The sequence below is a fragment of the Rhinatrema bivittatum genome, chromosome 17, assembly GCF_901001135.1.
Source record: "Rhinatrema bivittatum chromosome 17, aRhiBiv1.1, whole genome shotgun sequence".
NCBI lineage: Eukaryota > Metazoa > Chordata > Amphibia > Gymnophiona > Rhinatrematidae > Rhinatrema > Rhinatrema bivittatum.
The window spans coordinates 22,177,333-22,196,895 of NC_042631.1; the positions used below are offsets into that span (position 1 = coordinate 22,177,333).

At 44.0% G+C, this 19,563-nt stretch overlaps 1 protein-coding gene across 3 annotated transcripts in view; it reads left to right on the forward strand.

Annotated features, from left to right (window-relative positions):
* ST5 (suppression of tumorigenicity 5) overlaps positions 1–19,563 on the forward strand; it is a 265,906-nt gene that overhangs the window by 164,366 nt on the left and 81,977 nt on the right. For all 3 annotated transcript variants that reach the window (XR_003853184.1, XM_029582090.1, XM_029582089.1), the window contains one exon: positions 17,509–17,657. Coding sequence is in view for 2 of the 3 variants with exons in the window: in XM_029582090.1 (XP_029437950.1) it covers positions 17,509–17,657 (149 nt within the window). In the remaining variant the exon portion in view is untranslated. The remainder of the gene's footprint in view (positions 1–17,508; positions 17,658–19,563) is intronic.

Sequence of the window (19,563 nt, forward strand, 5' to 3'; positions counted from 1 at the left end):
GAGCTGCATCATTTTTTTTTTTTTTTTTTTAAGTGTTATGGCTTGAAAGATCTTTGAACGTTTCTAAGAATGGATTGTTTCCATGGGGTGGAATTAAAGGAGGTGAGGCTCGCTGCCTCAGAATAGTAAGTGGTAGAACAGACATCTCACATATACTGAAGAGCTGTTGTGGAGAAATTTCTATTGTAATGTAACTCCACCTGCGGGAGCGAGCTGTGCTCCGATGAGGCCATATAGGATTTTGTGTCTCTTCGAGGCTGGAACCTCAGGCTGGCTCTCTCATTGTCTCTCTTCCCCCAAGGGGCCTGGATCCTTTTTCTCCGGTTGGGGGAGGGGGGGTAAGACATCTCCCTTTACCCCCGGGCAGTGGCGTCCCTCCCGTTCACTGTGTGTGTGTGTGTCCATTTTGTGCCCAAGAACCATGCTGGAGTCACTGAGTTGGTGTCCAAACAAAAATCTTTACTGATGGGCAATCGGGTTGTAGAATGACAATAATAATAAAAATCCTCCGCACCACAAATTTTGTCTGCCTTCTCTCTTACAGTCTTTCCCTCTTATCTGTGCGTGAATCGCCTTGCCAGGGAAACTTCACCCTCCAGGGCCTTCTTAAGTAGAGTTCCCAAGCGTGCAGGGTGTCCTTTAGCTGGGCAGGAAAACCCCTTCCAAACTGGTAAAAAAACAAAACAAAAAAAAGGTAAGTACAGTATCGTGCACAGAGAGTCGAATCCTCTCTCTCCTGAGGGGTGAACACTCCGAATGGGTGACCTCTTACCCGAATGGGTGACCTCTTACCCGAATGGGTGTTGCTCATACTCACGCTTAGGTGACATTCTGTTATTTCTCTGGTTTCTCTCTCTCTCTTCTGGATCCGGGAGGGATCCCCTGGGGACCCAAAACAGGAAGGAAGGGGCAGCCAGAGATCTTAAAACTCCTGGATCTCAAACTGAAGTCCTTTTTTCCCTTTCCACGGACTTTTTAATTACCGGAGTTCCTCCTTGCAGCGGGTCACCACCACGTCCTTCCTGGTTGAGGGCAGGTCTTCCCTAACCTGGGCAGCCCCAGACAACCAGGTTTCCCCGTGCCCTGAATCCAGGTTGGTACCCAGGACCTTGCAAGGCTCCTACCACGAAAAAGCCGCAGTTGCAATCCAAAAAAAAAAAAAAATCAACCCAAAGGGAAATCCCAACCAGCCAGTGAGAGGGCTGGAAGGAGTTACCCTCCCCACCCTGATCAGGATCCCCGGGGCAGGGGTGTGCCTGACTCCTCTGAGCTTGGGGAAAAAAAAAGCTCCTCACTACCTCCTCTAACTCCAAGCAAATCCTAAGGGACTGCGCCCAGGCTTTCTGGAGAGAGCTCCTGAAAAAAAACCCTCCAAAATATTTTGAGGGACGGCCATTCCAGCACAGAGTGGTCACCTCCCCCACTCGCTAATCTAACCGGCGCTAGCTGAAGTAGGGATTTCTCAGGACCTCCCCGGTAACCTGGCCTTAGGGTCCGTTTCAGTAACGCTTCAGCCCGAGTCTCCTCTGCCACAGCACCGTCAGGACTTTGTGTGTTTTTTTGTTTCGTTTGTTTGTTTCGAGGTGTGCTCGTGCCACGTGGTTTGAGTGGGGAGCTTCTCTCGGTTCCGATTGGGCTCCTCGAGCGGGTCTAGCGTCGTCAGCTCCTGGAGCAGGCGGGGTTGATGGGACAAACGGACCACGCAGGCTTTCGCTTTCCCTCGTCATAAAGCGTCTCAAACCTCACCCGCCGCTTCATCCTCTGGTTTGGTTTTATTTTTCTTTTATGTGTTTTCGGTTTTATAATTGGCTCGGTCGGTACTTTTTGTATGGGCTGCGCCTATATTTTTTGAATATCTTCTTTATTTCTAAAAATGGGATTAACAAGTTTGCCTGTTTTTGGCTTCATTGCAGTTGTCAGGCAGTGAATAAAGCTTTTTTTTGTCAGTGCTATTTATGAAACTTTTGATACTGGGAGTTGTTTTGTGGTGTGTTTTTTTTCCTCCCCTGCTCTTTTGTACCTACAGTTCAGTCAGAGCCAGGGATGGGATCTGGTGCCATGGCAAACCTTTGCTGACAATCCTTCCGCAGTGTTGCTCACAAAAATGTTATGTGTGTGAATATGAGCATGAATCGGAAGGGAGGAGCTTATCTTCAGCGTGAAACCGGGCTAGGTTTCAGTGTCTGCTAAAAGTGTAGGGTAGCATAATATTAAAAAAAAAAAAAAAAACTTGCTAGTTCATTTGCTTACATCGTTTATTCTCTTGCCCAAAGATCTAATTTTCTGCAACTTCAGAGAGGAAGACAATTCTAGTAAAATACATGGGCAAATAAAAAAAACTTGTGCAAAAAATGCAACGCGAATTTCTCGCTAAGTCTTAAATTTAGCGCTTCATTTTTGGCCTGGAAGTTTGCTTGTGTGTGTTTGGGCTTCCGGCCATCTGTTGGGCTTCATCCCCATAAGCGTTCATCGTAACTATCCAGAGATCCCCTACCACCCCCCACCTATTTTATATCCTTGCCTAGTTCACTCAGCCCAGACATTGCAGTGACTGCTCTTGGCCCAGGGGCTGACTTAAGCATCAGGGTTCATCCAAAACCCTGGACGCTGGATCTGGCCACCGAGCGTCCCTGCCATGCAGTGCCCGGTATTTCCTCCCTCCAGAAGCCTGCAAATGATTTGCTCCACAGCTTCCCCGGCCTGCGGTCCACTCAGGGAGTTCTACCCCCGCATGGTAGCACTGAGCCAGCAGGAGGGTTTAAATTTAGCACTAGTAGGGAAAAGTCCCACACTGTGTTATCCATGTTCTTACTTTTTAAAAATTCTTCTTTGGAACGGTTTTCCTTTCTTGATGTTTTCAGGAAATTTAAATTCTTGTGCACAAAAAATGTACTGTTTTTTTTTAATACTGTGGGTCTGTTCCCAAATCTTAAATTTTGCCCAGTGATATTTAAATGGGTTAAAAATCTCTTAAATGATCTTGTGCATGTAAAACCGTAGAACTAAGTGTGCTGGCACGGCACTTGTTGCATTTGTCCCTTGCAATCAGGGCCGTATTTCCCAACAGGGAACTTTGCTAGGTGCGCCTGGTGTCCGGACGGTGCTCTGTGTGTGTGTGTGGGGGGCCTTTTAAGGGGTGGGTCCACGGTGAGGGAGGATCGCACGGAGGAAGTGCATTTTTGGAGGGGATCCTCCTCTCCTTTTCTTGCTGCTGTTGCAGCTTCCCAGGGCACAGCTCCTCCCCTCTTACATCCCAGGGTGGTAAATCCGTCCCTGCCTGGGACGTGAGCCTGAGAACGTATCCTACCAGTTGTGCCTCCTCGAGAAGATCATTGCGTTACTCTTAAGAAACAAGCCAGGGCCGTGACACTGATGGCATTAGTAATCATATGTGCAGTATGTACTTTTCAACCCTACTTATGTTGGATTCTAATTTCTAAAACTCCTGTTTTATATATAATGTTCTGATCATAAGATCTTCTCTGCAAAGTCCCTCAGTATGGTTCCCCCCTTGCCGCCGCCCCCACGCTCCACGGATGCTAAAATGGCCTGCTGACCAGAACTTTTCTCAAGGGTTGTCTTGTGTGAGAAATCTACTGCATGTCTTCACTTTGTGCATGTTAAACTTCCCAGGCATTTTTCTTTTTTACTTCAAACAGCTTTAATGGTCGGTAATAAAAATAAAAAATAAATAAAATAAAAAAAAGATGGTTACGTCTTCGATGCATCACTGTTTCCCTTGGAGTGACTTCTCTTCCCAAACAAGGAAATTGTGTTTCTTGTCCATGGAAATGGGCAAAGCAAACAGACTTGTGATCTCCTTTCTCTGCGTGTTCTTGCTTTCCCTGTAATCTCACTGAGGTGTTGGCTTCCTTAGCTTGTCTCTGTGCATATATCTTGCCCGTGACAGGCAACGTAACTGTCTGCACTACATGGTTTTGTGGATTGGGGCTTGACCTGTAAAACTCTTCAGGATGAAGAATTAATCATCACCAGCTGAGGTAGGCCATCAAGCACTTAGTCTCTGAGACATCTGTTTCCCCATGGCCTGTGCAAAGGGATTACAGTTTTAGGGAATATTTCACCATTTCATTTATTGTGCAAAAGTCGAAACCATTCCCTTTGCCAGGGATTGTTAGCAGATCCGAGCAGGACACCGAAGGCGAGTTGACTGGAGAAGACATCTTTCCTGTTTTAATGAGGAACTGGTTCTCGTGTGCCTTGGTGCTGCATTTGGAAATGTGTTATATCATCAAGAAAGCGAATGTAGTAGCCATTTCCATAGAAATTAGTGGCTGTAATTGTATGCAATGCCAGGAACAGCCTTTTTAAAGGCCGCTTTTATTTGGAATTTGACATGTATTCTCTGGCGTTAAATAGATGGGAGTTTGCATTGGATACATGGTGTCTTCTTTTCAGTGTTTTTGGTGAAAAACAATTGTGTAGGGTTTTTTGTGTTTTTCTGCTTATGATTCTGTTTATTTTTCACCCGTGCTTACCTGATTCTACATTCCCCACCACTTTGAATATTCGTGGCTAAACAGCAGCATTGAACAAATTCTTCATACGGATCTGGAGTCTTAGAAAGCTGCGATGCCCTTTAAGGGATAGATAAAAAAAAAAAAATTGGTGTCTTATAGTGCATGAACCTCTGACATCACACAGATCCGTTCTTCAGATCTGTGCGGCCTCAGACTCGCATAGTGCAACGTGGGGTTTTTTTTTATCTGCGCTTATTTTTTCACCACCCACTAGGACTCCAGTTTTTCTCAAGATTGTCAATAGGGCACTACAGCATCTTAGTTGATGACTGTTGTATGCACAGTTTTATGATTAGTGGCTATGATAAGTGCCATCAATGTGTTCACACCAGGTTCTACACATCTGATGTGATGCGTTAAATGTAGAGAAGATGATTTTGAAACATCACTGGTAACTTATGCAGCAAATACGAGCACAAGTCACACCAGTCTCCCAAAGGAAATGTACGTGCTTACGTTTGATAGGAAAATTATCCCACCAACACAATAGTACCGGCATCAGTTGTACCTGCTATCCAGAATGTGTAAATTTCCCCTTTAAATTTATAGGGATGTGCAGACCAAAAGTTTAAGTTCATAAGTCCATAAGTCGAAAGGGGGGGTCATTTGCGGTCAATATGGACATATGGAGAATTCCATAAGTTGAGTCTATGTCCATATGTGCAAATAAAAATTTAAACCCCTCACCCGCCTTAACCCCCCCCCCCCCCCAAGACTTACCAAAATTCCCTGGTGGTCCAGCGGGGTCAGGACGCCATTTCTGAACTCCTTTGCAAGGAGCACGTGAGGTCGGCGTCACGTCGGAGTGACACCGACGTCACGTGATTCCCCGCGCGTCCGCTCCCGGACCCTCACGGAACTTTTGGCCAGCTTGGGGAGTTTTGGTAAGTCTTGGGGGGGGGATTAAGGAGGGAGAGGGGTTTAAATTTTTATTTAGATCAACAATCACGATTTCCAACTTATTCAACATAGCTATGTTGAATGCGTTGGAAATCCGATCGTTTACGCCTCATCACTTTTTTAAGTTAAAAAAAAAAATAAGTTGCGTTTTACATTTAAGTTCAAAACGAATGCACACCCCTATAAATTTATCACATACATTTTTTTTTTAAATTGAAAAGTATGCGCATAAGTGAAAACTCTGCCCCAGCCGTGCCCCCCGGGAACGCCTCCGTACAGTGCGAGCAAACTTATGCGCAGACATGACATGCATAAGTTTTTATTTGCACATTAGGCAGGCGGTCTTATAAAATCCATTTCTGCGTGTTGCGTGCGGAAATGTGTTTGAAAAATTACCCCTAAACTCCGTAGCTAGATATGGCTGACCTACTCTGATTTTTCTATTTGTTTCCTTGAAGTAAACACAAATAAAACCTCATGTGAAATGTTGTTAATAAACGTGATAGTGAAGTTTTCTAATTGTGCAGTAGAACTTCTTCTTTCGTTCGCTTTAACATTGCTCAAGAGCATGAACGTTTAAAGTGAAAATAAGATGAGAAGCTGGCACAGCGTCAGAAACAAAGAAATAGATCCAGCCTCCCAAAATCTGAAAAGAGCTGACAGTAAAATACCAGTTTAGTGTTTATAGCAGGCCGCTAAATATAATATAAAAGATTTTCCCCTTAGACCCAAAATGTAATTATAAAGTAGCATCGTTGGCTTTATGATTGTTGGTCATTTTAAAAATATATATATATATTTATTATTTTTTTTTTTTTTTTGAGTTAACAGAGGCTAAAAGAAGACCAAACATCCACCAGTCCCAGCGGTTTCATGTGCTAACTTAGAGGGAAGGAGACATAAATATCTGTACATATGGAACTAGTTCTAGAGTCCAAATAAGGCAATCAATTGGCAGAAATCCCTACTATGTATAGCACTTTCCTCAGAGTTTATTTATCTACATCATTATATCCATTACATTATTCCTATTTGCTCTGAAAACTTGATCACTAATGACCTTGCTACGTTGACTTGGAATTACTTGCCTTTTGCGAGCTAGTTTACATGTTATGCAGCGGAATTTTTAAAAAATTCAGTTGATCTAGAAAATTGTTTTAATTTCAGAAGACTCAAATATATCCCCCGCTTATTTGCCTTTGAGATCAATTCTTTTTTTTTTTTTTTTTGCAAAATCATTTTAATTGTAAAGACAAGCATTTCCACTAGCACTGCAACATATTAAAAAAAAAAAATAGCAACAAGAGAACAAACAGTACAGTAGTGATGCTGGCCTCCTGTTTAGTAACAATACCCACCCCAATAAGCAACCAGAACCTCCCAACACATTCAAACTGCGCATCGGCTGATTCTCTGCTCTTCCCTGGAGACTTTCTGGAAAAATATACTGGCCTGCGTCAGTAAATGTATTCAGATACCTTTACGATTGTCTGCTGTGCTCCTATTGGCAGGACCGCAGGCGCTCCTTGTGAAATGTACGGGGGCACAGGATCGCTTTGGCAGGACTGCTTTTCTACTAGCTTGCCGAACAATACTTGCTGAGTGGATTGAGCCTGCGTGTACACCCTCACTTGTGGCCTGGCACCATCGCATGATGGACATGATTTTGTTGGAACGCATGGATTTTCCCAAGTCTCCTCAGCCTAGGGATAAGCGATATGCAGATTGCTGGGCTTGCTATTACTCTTCTCTCATGTTGGATTTCCAGACTCAATTGCTTACAGCAGGATATATTGAAACTTGGTACACCAACTCTCCCGGGGCGAGTAACTCCTGAGTAGCCTTGCTACTAAATTCTCTTGATCAGGATTTCTCTTTCCCTAAATGTTTTTAGGGCTCTTGGGTGGGGGTTAGGGGGGGTGCGAATGTGGTTGGAAGGTGAGGTGGTTGTCTGAATGGGGTGTATGTGGTGTGTTTGGTTTGTGCAGTTTGAATGTGTTGGGAGTGGTGGACTTCAAACTTCATATTTAAATATGTATTATTGACCATCATACTAGGCGTCATTAGATCGGGTATCGCATTGAGTCTCAGTCTGCCTTATTTCTAATTACTGGTCAGCATGTTGTCCTTTGACACAATGCTCAAAACTAATTTTTTTTTTTTTGTCTTTATTATGCCGTATGACCCTTATTCCTTGTAGTATTTTTTTTTTTTACAATGAATCGTCTGCCTTCATTCCTTCAGTCACTTCTGAATCACCTCTTGCCTGACACGGTTCCATGTTTTGAACTACAGCAATTCTTCCTTCGGGGGGGGGGGGCGCCGATCAATCATTATTTATTTGTTTAACAGTATGTATATCCCGCTCCCTCCAAAGGTCACTATGACCACCAATTTGGTTTCCCTCTGTGCGAGATGTGCCTGGTTTGAACTTATTTATTTATTTGTTTCTGGCCATTGAATAGCAGGAAACATTAAAGTTTTTTTGCCACATAGTAACTGTCATAAAAGGAGATAATAGAGACCGTGACATTTAGCACAAATAAATATTCAGATCAACCCGAAGCAAGTTATTTGGGATATGCAGGAGGAGGAAGCAACATGGCTGCTCTATTGACATGTCCACAAACCCTGTTACTGTGCTGCTTATTCACCGACCTGATGAGGGGAACTCAGCCCTCAAAAGCTCATCACGGATGCGTTAAGGTAGTCTCCTCGTAAAAAGGAGGTCCCCTACAGCCTGTTTACTGCATTTTATTTCTGCGTGTTTAAAGAATTGGTACCCTAATGACCTGACTGGCTGATACATTTAATTTGGTGTAACATGTTTAATTATTTTTGTGACTCGTCTCTTCCCAAAGGCCCATATTAGATCACATTAAATCTCTGTCAGCCATACAACTGGTTTATAAATATTGTACCAAATGCAGTCTGTATCAGTTAATCGGACAGCTAGATTACTGGCCCTTAATTACTTATAAAAATGAAAATTCAGTCATTCTGTTCTTCACGTTTATCAGTCTGCATGTGCCAGACCAGAAATGCCCTACAAAATGAACACTTTTATTAATTAATAAACCTATTAAATATATATATATATATATATATATATATATGAATGCTATGGAGCCATGTTGAGAGTAGATTGGTTTATGAAGGTTATTTATATAGTGTCCATGAGAGGCTAGCAGGATGATCATTGGTACTAGTAAAGCTCTGTCTACGCAGCCGCACTGCATAAGGAAAATAGGATGGTTAACAGTCCTTTTGCCTCAAAGAACTTGATTTATAAATCTTCAGCCTCGGGAGATTAAATTATATGCTCCAAATCACAATGTGAGGCGGAGGTGAGATTCCAATCTAGGTCTCCGGATTTTACACTGCTGATGTTTAACATAGTGGAGTGGGTTCAGAGTCCTAGCACAACTTGTTTTCCCTTAACTCCGGCCTGGCTGCAGCTTGCGGCTTTTCCACAGGTTTTACTTTTGAATGCCTGCCTTATGCACTGATGTCCGAAGCGTGTGAAGATCTTAGAAGACTCGAACATGCATGGCGAAAAAATCCTTCCCCTTCAAACCTGGAAGCCTACAAATCTATCATGCACCACTACCGGTTATCCATCCTACAAACCAAGAGGGATTTTTTCTCACAGAAAATACACCACTTCATATTCGATCCTAAAGCTTTATTCTCCCTTGTCTCGTCTCTCACCAAATCTCCCCCCATGACCATCCCGGACGATCAAGCGGCCAGCAAAGCCTCAGAGTTAGCCACACATTTCAAGAATAAAATCTCCAATCTGATCAGACCTTTAAACACCAACAACGCTCTCCTTCCTCCACCAGCCTACTATTCAAATACTCAACAGAACACTAGTCTGGAAACCTTCGAGCAGACTTCCTCCTTAGAGGTTGAAACAGTCCTAAAGAAACTCAAACCTGCATCTCAACCCCACAGATGCGATCCCCGCCAACTTACTCATCGCCATTTCAAAAACAGTCTCCAAACCAATTGCCGACATCATTAACTGCTCACTAATGCAAGGCTCAGTCCCTGACTCTTTGAAACTCGCAATTCTAAAACCACTCTTGAAAAAACCCAACCTGTCTCCAGACGACCCAGCCAACTATCGCCCGATTGCTAAACTCCCCTTCATCTCCAAAATCTTAGAAAAAATAGTCAATAAGCAACTCACGGAGTACTTAGAGGATAACAAAATACTATCCCCCTCTCAGTTCGGCTTCCGAAATACAGAAACTCTCTTAATCTCTCTAACAGACACAATACTGTTGAAGCTAGATAAAAAACAACCCGGTCTACTCATTCTCCTCGACCTATTGGCCGCATTTGACACGGTAAACCACTCAACACTTTTGGATCAGCTATCTGACATCGGCATAAAAAGCACTGCTCTCAGCTGGTTCAAATCTTTTCTACAAAACAGATTTTACAAGGTTAGAGTCAACAATAACGAATCTCACCCAGTCCGCACCTCTCTGGGAGTCCCTCAAGGCTCATCTTTATCCCCCACCCTCTTCAACATTTATCTATTACCGCTCTGCCAGCTCCTCTCCAAATTAAAACTAACCCATTACATCTACGCAGACGACGTGCAAATATTCATCCCGGTTACGGAATCTCTACAAAAAACACTAGAATTCTGGAACAACTGCCTCCAAGCCATCAACAACCTGCTCATGAGCCTTAACTTAATCCTTAATTCCAATAAAACCGAATTACTCCTCGTTTCACAGGACAGTAACTATACTATGTCTAACTTACTCCCTACTAGTCAACCTTCCCTCTCCACTCAAGTCAGAAACCTCTGAGTCATCATGGACAATCAATTAAACCTAAAAAGATTTATTAATACCACCACTAAGGATGGCTTCTATAAACTGCAAGTCCTGAAACGGCTCAGACCGCTCCTCCACTTCCAAGACTACCGGTCAGTTCTACAAGCAATCATTTTTTCAAAAATTGACTATTGTAATTCCCTCCTACTCGGCCTCCCAGCTAACACCATAAAGCCGTTTACAAATGCTTCAAAATGCTTCAGCCAGGATTCTGACTAAGTCTAACAAAAGAAATCATATTACCCCCAAGTTAAGAAACCTTCACTGGCTTCCAATTAAGTTTAGAATCTCTTACAAAATACTAACAATCATACACAAATCTATACACAAGCTCATTCCACTGGATCTCAATATCCCTTTGCATCCACATATAACCTCCAGACCGGTGAGAACAGCTTATAGAGACACTCTCCTCGCCCCACCCATCAAAACCTCATTAAATAAACGTTCTCTATCGACAGCGGGCCCTGCGCAGTGGAACTCTCTACCTCCAGAACTCCGGAAGGAACCTTGCCCAATCACCTTCAAGAAGAGACTCAAAACTTGGCTATTCGAACAAGCTTTTCATCCATACCAATAATCTCCCCTCAATCTATCCAAACATGTACACCATGTGCCGTGACTCCTAGACACTTAGCCAGGTTTCAGTCTAGAATCTCATTACCGTTTAGTATTCATTGTACTTTTATTCCCAAGTTACTTGTTCCAAGTTTTATCTCCCTGTTCGATGTCATCGCATTCTTTCATGCGTGTTTAATGTTATAATGTAACCCGAAATGATATGTAACATTGCTACATGAATTTCGGTATATAAAAATGTTAAATAAGTGACAGCTGATGCGCGTGTGCGCTTTGGAGAGCTGCTGCGTAGCCTGCAAGAAGAAAGAGATAGATAGTGCTTTCTGTAATTATTCCAACCGACTAGTCATTAGTGGGAATATGGTAATTACTGGGTTGGGTAACCAGCTATTCTCCAGTTAAGCTGAAAGCAGCTAATGCCAATAATTTGACTGACAGCGTCAGTAAGGAATGTGTTGGAGAATAATATCGATAGGCAGTATATGTAAGCGAGAGTACTGATGGATGGTGGAGGGAAGGAGTTTGGGGTGGGGGAATACAGCAGAGGCATTTGATAGGAATCCTGCTAGAAACAGTAAAGGCGAGGAGTGACTTTGCAGAAACAGGCATTCAGCAGTGGAAGTAACGAGAATTTCGATGGGAATGTGGGTGGACAGATGAAGTAAGGTGGAATTATGAGGATATTAAATACCACTAGGACAGGCGGAGTTGATGGAAATAGCAATGGACGGTGGAAATAAAATAAGAGGCCAGTGGAGTAGATACTTAATGTACACAAAATCTATAAATAAACTTGTGAAAAAAGAGATTGAGATTCTAGAACGAATGTACTTATAGATATTCCTTGGAAGATGGGAAAGCAAGCAAAATAAGTTGGTTTTTTTTTTTTTCTACGTCCATTGTTAATTTTCACAGCATTTATCACGTTTATTTTTACCAAGGGGGCACACAAAGATGTCTGGCAATTCATTCCAGGTCTTGTGAAAACATCAAACAGTGTGAATATTAATAGAAGAAATACAAGCGAGCAACGTCAAAAATGCCATGATATTTGAAAAGAGAGGCTTCTCCTAGTCAGGGCTTTCTGTAATGGCGTGCACTGTGCATCTTTTCAGGTACTGTCTGAGCAGAGCAGCCCAGAGGGTCCCTCCTTTACAGAGAGGGCATTTAGGAAATGGTGTCTGCTGGAGCTCCTTGGATTAGATGCTTCTTGCACACTGGCTGCAGGCAAATAAGAGAGGGCATAGAGGAGGAAACTTGTTGAGAATAATTAAAGACATGTACGGGTGTGTTCTGATGAATGTTTGTACTGCCACGTAGCTGATTAATAACATGCAGCTACTGTAGTGTAGGACCTCCATGTCGGCAGTCTTGGAAATCAGATGTCAAGCTTTAACCACTTTAGATGCATGGAATGTGCAATAAAACACATCTAGTTTAACACAGATGACATTGCCCAACCGTAATTGTTCATGTGACATCGCTGTTAAGGTTCCCTAGTGGTTAGAGCCGGCGGGCTGAGAACCAGGGAAGCCAGAGTTCAAATCCCCCCCCTGACCTACGATGTGACCATGGGCAAGTCAGTTCTCCCTCCATTGCCTCGGGTACAAATATACGCCCGAATTTTCAAAGCCCGGCGCGTGCAAATACCAGGGGAAATGCACGTCCAGAGCGCATTAAGTGCTGGGCCAGCAAGAAGGGTTGAGCTGGGGGAGGGGGGGGGGGGAGCCGGGCAGGACAGCAGCCGTTAGGCCCTGTCCCGGGGAAGCGTGTGCCGGCTGGGGCGCATAAGGAACTTCTGCTCCGAAGGGAGTAGGGGACGGTAAGTTTTTTATAAAATAAAAAATAGGGTAGGTAGTTAGGGGTCAGGGAGTAAAGGGGGAAAAGATAGGAATGTTAGGTAGGGGTATAGGGAACTGGGGAAGGCCTAACTGCGTCATCGCGTGTTGCTTTGTAAAATCCCCCCCCCCCCCGCGCATGCGAGTCCTGACCCGCCCCTTGCATGTGCGCGCGGGATCCGTATTTTGTAACACGCACGCGCGCTGGGAACCGTGCGCGCGGACGTTTGAAAATCGACTAAGGTTTTTGTCCCATTCTGTGTCTAGGGGAAAATGCTTTGTAAATGAGGGCCTATAGAGCCCTGTTTACCATAGAGACAAAAAGGAATGAAAACCATTTAGTAAATAACCCCCTTTAAGAGAACATGGGTGTACCATGCTGGGTCAGGCCCAGGTCCATTGAGCCCAGCATCCTGACAGTGGATGTCAACGACCAAACGAAATCACTGTGAGGATATAATAAATCAGATTGACATCCCAGAGAACAAGGATGTCCAGTTCTGGTGTCCTATTCTCTGGATGTCCTATTCTCTGGATGATTTTCGTTACTTGTAAACCGGATTGATTTGTATTGTATACAGGAATTCCGGTATATAAAAATTAAAAATAAATAAATAAATAAATAAATGTCCAGAGAACTGGATCTGATGGGTACTTCTGTCCCAGGGTACTGGACTTGATGAACCCAGCATGGCACTTCTCTTGTGTTCTTACTTCTTGTATTTCACTCCCAGGAATAAGCCCTGACTTTCCCCGAGTTTACCTGGCTAACAAGTGTTTATGGATTTTTTTTTTTTTTTCCCTTCAGAAATTTGTCCAACCCTCTTTTGCTCTCCACTATGTCAGTTGCCTTGACTGCATCCTCTGACAACAGATTCCATAGCTTTATTATTCGCTGAGTGAAAAAAATATTACTTTAATTTGTTTTAAATCTGCTGGTTTCATGGAGCGTCCCTTTGTCTGTCTTTGTTTTAAAATATTTATATTCCACCTATATCAAACTTCTTATTTGAAAAGGTTAAATAACTGTTCCCTATGTACTCATTCCACCCCCACTCATTATTTATAAATCTGTCCTATCCTCTCTGTTTCTCTTCCAAGCTACAGAGCCCTAATCTGTTTACCCTTTCTCTATAAGGGAGCTTTTTTATCCCCCCTTTATCATTTTTGCCCCCTTCGCTGTACCGTTTCTATATCCACTATGTTTTTTTTTTTTTTGAGATGAGACGAGCAGAACTGCACGGAAGATTCAAGGTGCGGTCCCACCATGGATGTATGCAAAGCCATTATGATATTCTCAGTTTTGTTCTCTATTCCTTGCCAAATAATTCCTAACATTCTATTTGCTTTTTTTTTTCACCGCCGCCGCACACTGAGCTGAAGATTTCAAGGCACTGTCCACAAGGACTCGGAAGTCCTTTTCTTGAGTGGTGACTCCTAACACAGAACCCAGCACCTGTAATTGGAATTACTTTTCCATACGTGCATTACTTTGCACTTCTCCACATTAAATTGCATCTGCCATTTTAGGGGCCCAGTCTCCTAGCCTCACAGGCTCCTTCTGCAGTTTCTCACAGTCTGCTGCTGTTTTAATGACTCTAAACAATTTTGGGGTAGATTTTATAAAAGTACGCCGGATTTTAATAGATACGCGCGTATCTTTTAAAATCTGGGGTCCGCGCACGCAAGGCTGTGCAAAATCGGCAGCCTGCCTCCGTTCCCTTCGAGGCCGCTTCAAAATCGGAGCGGCCTTGAAGGGAACTTTCCTTCCACCCTCCCGCACCTTCTTCCTTCCTTCCCCTAACTAACCCGCCCCTAACTAATTCCCCCCCCCCTACCTTTATCGCAAAAGTTATGCCTGCCCAAGGCAGGCATAACTTGTGCTGCCGGCGCGCCATGGTCCGGTCCAGGGGCTGGTCCGGAGGCCGTGGCCACGCCCCCAGAACGCCCCCCCCCCCCCCGATGCCGTGCCAGCTGCGACACGCCCCCGATGACTCGCCGGCCGTGACAAGCCCTGGGACTTAAGCGCGTCCTGGGGCTTTGCACCCTGGCAGCCTATGCAACAAAGGCTCAGCGCACGCAGGGGGAGCTTGGGGCAGGTTTTCGGGGGTAGGCGCGTACCCCTTTGAAAATCTGCCCCTTTGTGTCATCTACGCATTTAGTCACCTCACTCACTGTTCCTTTCTCCAGATCATCGCTTAGAGAGATTTTCATCAGTCAAGCAATTAATAAATTTTATTTAAATACATTTATGAATATGCTAAATAGCACAGGTTCCACTAGAGACCAATGGGGCACTTCACTTAACCGACCTTTCTTCACTTGGAAAACTGACCAGTTACTAAATCCACGCTGCCTCCGATCCCATGACCTCCCAATTACCTGAGGAATCTCTCATGAGGTCCTTTGTTTAAACGCCTTCTGAAAATCCAAACACACTGTTTCAACTAGCTCACCTTTGTCCTCATGCTTATCTCCACCTTCCAAAAAATCTAGAGTAAAAAAAAAAGAAACGTTGACTCTCCCCTCATTAAACAGTGTCTGTGGCCTACATCAAGCTCGCTGGTCTATATAGTTTCCTGGCACACCCACCGCCTGGGGAACCCTTAGATTGTGAGTCCCCTAGGGACAGGGAAATACTTATAGTACCTGCATGTATTGCGCCTTGAGCCGTCCATGAAAAGGTGCGAGATGGAGAAGCAGTAGCAGAAGTATTTACGGCTGACGAGATAAGTCTCCAAGAAGCAGGAACGGACTTGGCTTTGCCGCTGCTGAGGATGTTTCTCATTGGCTGCGATACACTGCTAATGACTGCCAATGAATGCCAGCAAGAAAAAAAGAGGGTTCAGGCAGTTACATGGCCTTTTCTAACTTATCGACCCTGTCCTCGTCAAAAGGAGTTCAGTATTTGTATTTTCTTTCGTTTTGCACAAATAGCACTGTGCTAGCAGATGAACTAATCGGAGGATTAGAGGACGGTTTTCAAATTGTCCGCATTGTGACAAAATCCACAGGTACTTTCAATGCGTGGACTTTGCACCAATTTTCAAAGCAAAAGTGCATGTGTATTTGAGCTTTGAAACTTGGCATGGGTAGGCAGTACCCATGGACACTCGGACCTGCTTTTTGTGTGGGCGTAATTTTACTGGAAACGTACACCTGCAGAGTGGAAAATGCAACTCAATGTGCATGCTCCTGCCCCCTCCCCCCAGCCTAAATTCTCCGTGGAACATCACCTTTTAACGTGGCTAAAAATATACTGTAACCTGTAGCCATATTCAAGGAGGGCAGCTAATTTATGCGGGGAGGACTCTGAAAATTGCTCTCTCTGTTGAAGACTGAGAAAACTTTCTTCATTATCCAAAGAATTAAGATTGAGACACAATCTTTTCAAATGTGTTTTCTCTCAAACATCTGGTCCATACTCCTTTTCAGTCCTATATGTACTAAAAGTACCCAGTGCTGTTATTGTTCAAATGCAAAATCAAACATTTAAAAAGAGAGCCCCCCCCCAAAAAAAAAAATAGTGTGTGTTTTGACTCCTACCTCAGCCTCCCTCAGGAATACAGATGTGCTAAAGTCGCTTCTTTTTCGTTTTGCAAAATTCCAGCAGAGCAGAAACTCAAGCAGCTCTTTTTCCTGCCCCTCGCACCTTTTAATCCCCGGCAGCGCTTGCTCTCTCTTCCTCTCTCCCTCCTGTAGCTCTCGCGCAGTAATGGGTCTTTGACAGCTCCCCCCCCCCCCCTTTCGCTCTCATGCAGCTCTCGCACAGCAGAGATTCTGGGGGCTCTCCTGCAGCTGTCGCAGCAGTAACTTCCTGCAGTTTTCTGGCGTGCAGCTCTGCTCCAGGAACAGTTTGAGAGAGGCCAGAATTCCATGCTGCGTGAGAGCTGGCCAGAGGAGATAACTGTACGAGAGATGCAGGACAGCGAGAGAGAAAGTTGCCAAGATTATACTGGAGAGACGGCCGAGGTATGGACTGTTGGAGCTGCTGCAGATTGGGCGGGGTGGGGGGCTTCTTTTTGATATTTTACTAGCTTGACGACAGGATCCTTACCCGTACTTGGATAAAATATGTTTTCTCAAACAAAATTTGGATAAACATTTCTCTGTACAAAAGAGCAAATTGACACGAGACAACTTCAGGCAGGACCCGAGGTCCAGGCTGCAGTATTCTGTAAGTCTGCATCCCTCGTCCAGCAGGGCTGCAGGTCTCAGGCGGGCCACGGAGGCGGGGGAGCGATGGGAGACGGCGACCTTGTGCTTTTGCTGTGGCGACCCTCGCATGGCTGAGGATTAGTTTTGAAGCACTCTTCCAGCCAGCTCTCCAGCTTGGCCAGGATGGGTGTTATGCCACCCATGCTGGCTGTCTGAGGGGGAGGGGAGAGGAGAGGATACCCTTGTTTTAAGGAAAAGCAGCATAAATGAATTTATAGCATTTTATTTTGTGGCTGATTCAGAAATATTCTTTACATCGGTCTTAGCAGGTTTACGTTCTGTGTGCAAGGCTTTAAGATTTATAGAAAGTACTTTCTGTGAGACCAGCTGTAAATGCTCCATTCTGAGTCTCTCTTGTGAAATCTTTTGCATTAGGGGGAAAAAAAAAAAAAAAATCAACATCGTTGCCAGAATTCTACTCCAAATATATCCAGCTGTAGACTGCAGCATGACTCATGCTGAAAGCCGAGGAGATTTTCTATGGGGCTTTCGCTCAGTTCGCTTTTTTTTTTTTTTTCTTCCCTTGCTTAAACGTCTGACTGTTTTTTTTTTCCTTTCCGGTCAAAATCTTTTCAGGAGATTTACCCAAGGAGAACCCGTATGAGGATGTGGATCTGAAAGGCCGTCATGCAGGCCGAAAATCCAAGCTGATATCTGAGAATTCCCTAGATTCTTTGCACAGGATGTGGACTCCTCAGAACAGGAAGTACACCACGCCTCCCCAGGTAATTCAGCAGGTCCTGGGTAGCAGTCGTTTCTCGAACACCGTCCCGCTTTTAGGCTGGAGGGGGGGGGGCACCGTTACAGCGGGAGGAAGCCAGAGGATTGCAGGGAAAGGGGGGGGGGGGGACAGGAAGAAGCGAGTGTGCGGAGTGAGACAGAAAGAGGCCTTCGGTTTGGGTTGCCGGCACAGACCGTTTTCAGGCTTGGTTTGCAACAGTTTTAACCCTTAATTGCCTGAACAAAAACCAGTTGTTCTGGTGGGGGTGGGAGGAAAAAGCTTTTATTGGCTCATTGGCAGGTTGGCCATGTTGGATTGAACAAATGATTGAAAGTATTTAAAACAGCAACTGTAAAATGTCAGTCATCGTATCATGCAGACAATCACGTTATTAAAGGATATTACAGTTATAGTGAATTAAAAATGTCCAAAAACCCATCAGTAGAATTTCAAAATGTAAATAGCTCAGTCACCCCAAGGAAGAGGACTGTGTTAACTGGAATTAATTTTTATAAGATTGTAACAATATCTAGTATGTTGTGAAGTTTTTTTTTTTGTTTGTTTCATTTCATTCTGGGTACATATTTTCTCTGGATGAGCCTATTCTTCATCTTTTGGAAGCTCAGCCTTCAACAAAGAAGGTTTGAAGCTGAAAAGGTACAAAATATTTTGTAGTAGTATTTATTTATTTATTTATTTGAAAAATGCCTGGAGGAAAAGCCCATAAACCATTATTAAGGTGGATTTGCAGAAATCCCTTGCTCACCCCTGGGATAAGCAGCATGGAATCTCTCTACTACTTGGGATCCTGCCAGGTACTTGTAACCTGGATTGGCCACTGTTGGAAACAGGATGCTGGGCTTGATGGACCCTTGGTCTGACCCAGTATGGCAAGTTTTGTGTTATCACTTATCACTTTGCTGCAAATCAAAACTTTTTTGATGCTCATATCCACTTCTAGATTTAGGAAATGAATGGTACGCTTCCTCTAAGCGCTCGCCACTGTCCAGTCTGAAACGGGATGCTGAGCTGGTCTGACCCAGTCTGATGCCACTTGCATACCATGCTTTTAGCACCAATAATCAAAAACGAATATCAGGGTAGTCCCACTGCTATTCGAAAACGAACTCTGCACACAAGGGGCATCTCTCCCATTTTTTTAAATATTTTGTGGACTAGGAAAAGAAAAGCGGGCAAAATACCATTTTTTTTCTTTCATTTTGGTATTTGGCAGTTTTCCTTACAAATTGCATATTAGTAACCTAGTCTGAGCTGTTAGATTTGCAGACTGCCACTGTATGGGAGCTGGAAACTCTGACAGAGATGTCTCTGTCTCATGCTCACCATGTGCTGGGCACCTGCAGCCATTGCAAGAGGGAGCATTAAGCAAGCAGTACAGTAAGCGTGCACGTCTGTCATTCAGTATCCATTGGCCACTGTTTTGGAAGACATGCTAATGCTGCATCCCAGTAAAGCCACTATATCAATTAATTAGTGTAACATAGTTAACCAAAGCAACTTCCGAGTCTTTTCAGTGCTTTTTTTTCCCCCTAAAAGAAAATTTCTTACGTTTTTTTGCGTTATCTTTCAGTCTGGGAAGATAGATCCTGAACCATTTAACCTGCAGCAAGCACATTTTCAGGATAGATGGATGCATCTAAAAACTAGAAATTGGAATAACCGGAATTTTGCAGAAAATTGGGGAGGAGGGGGGAAATCACTTCATTTCCCGAGCTATTCAAACTACAGCAACCAGATTTTCAGGCCTGGTAGCCAGCAGGTAGTAGCGTCCTATTACGGCAGATGGCATCATCCCTTAGGTGGCCACTGAGAAGCTAATTTTGTAAGAGTCCGCATAAGAAAGTCAGCAAATATGTATACAAACTGTACCAATTTTTGAACTTGATGCG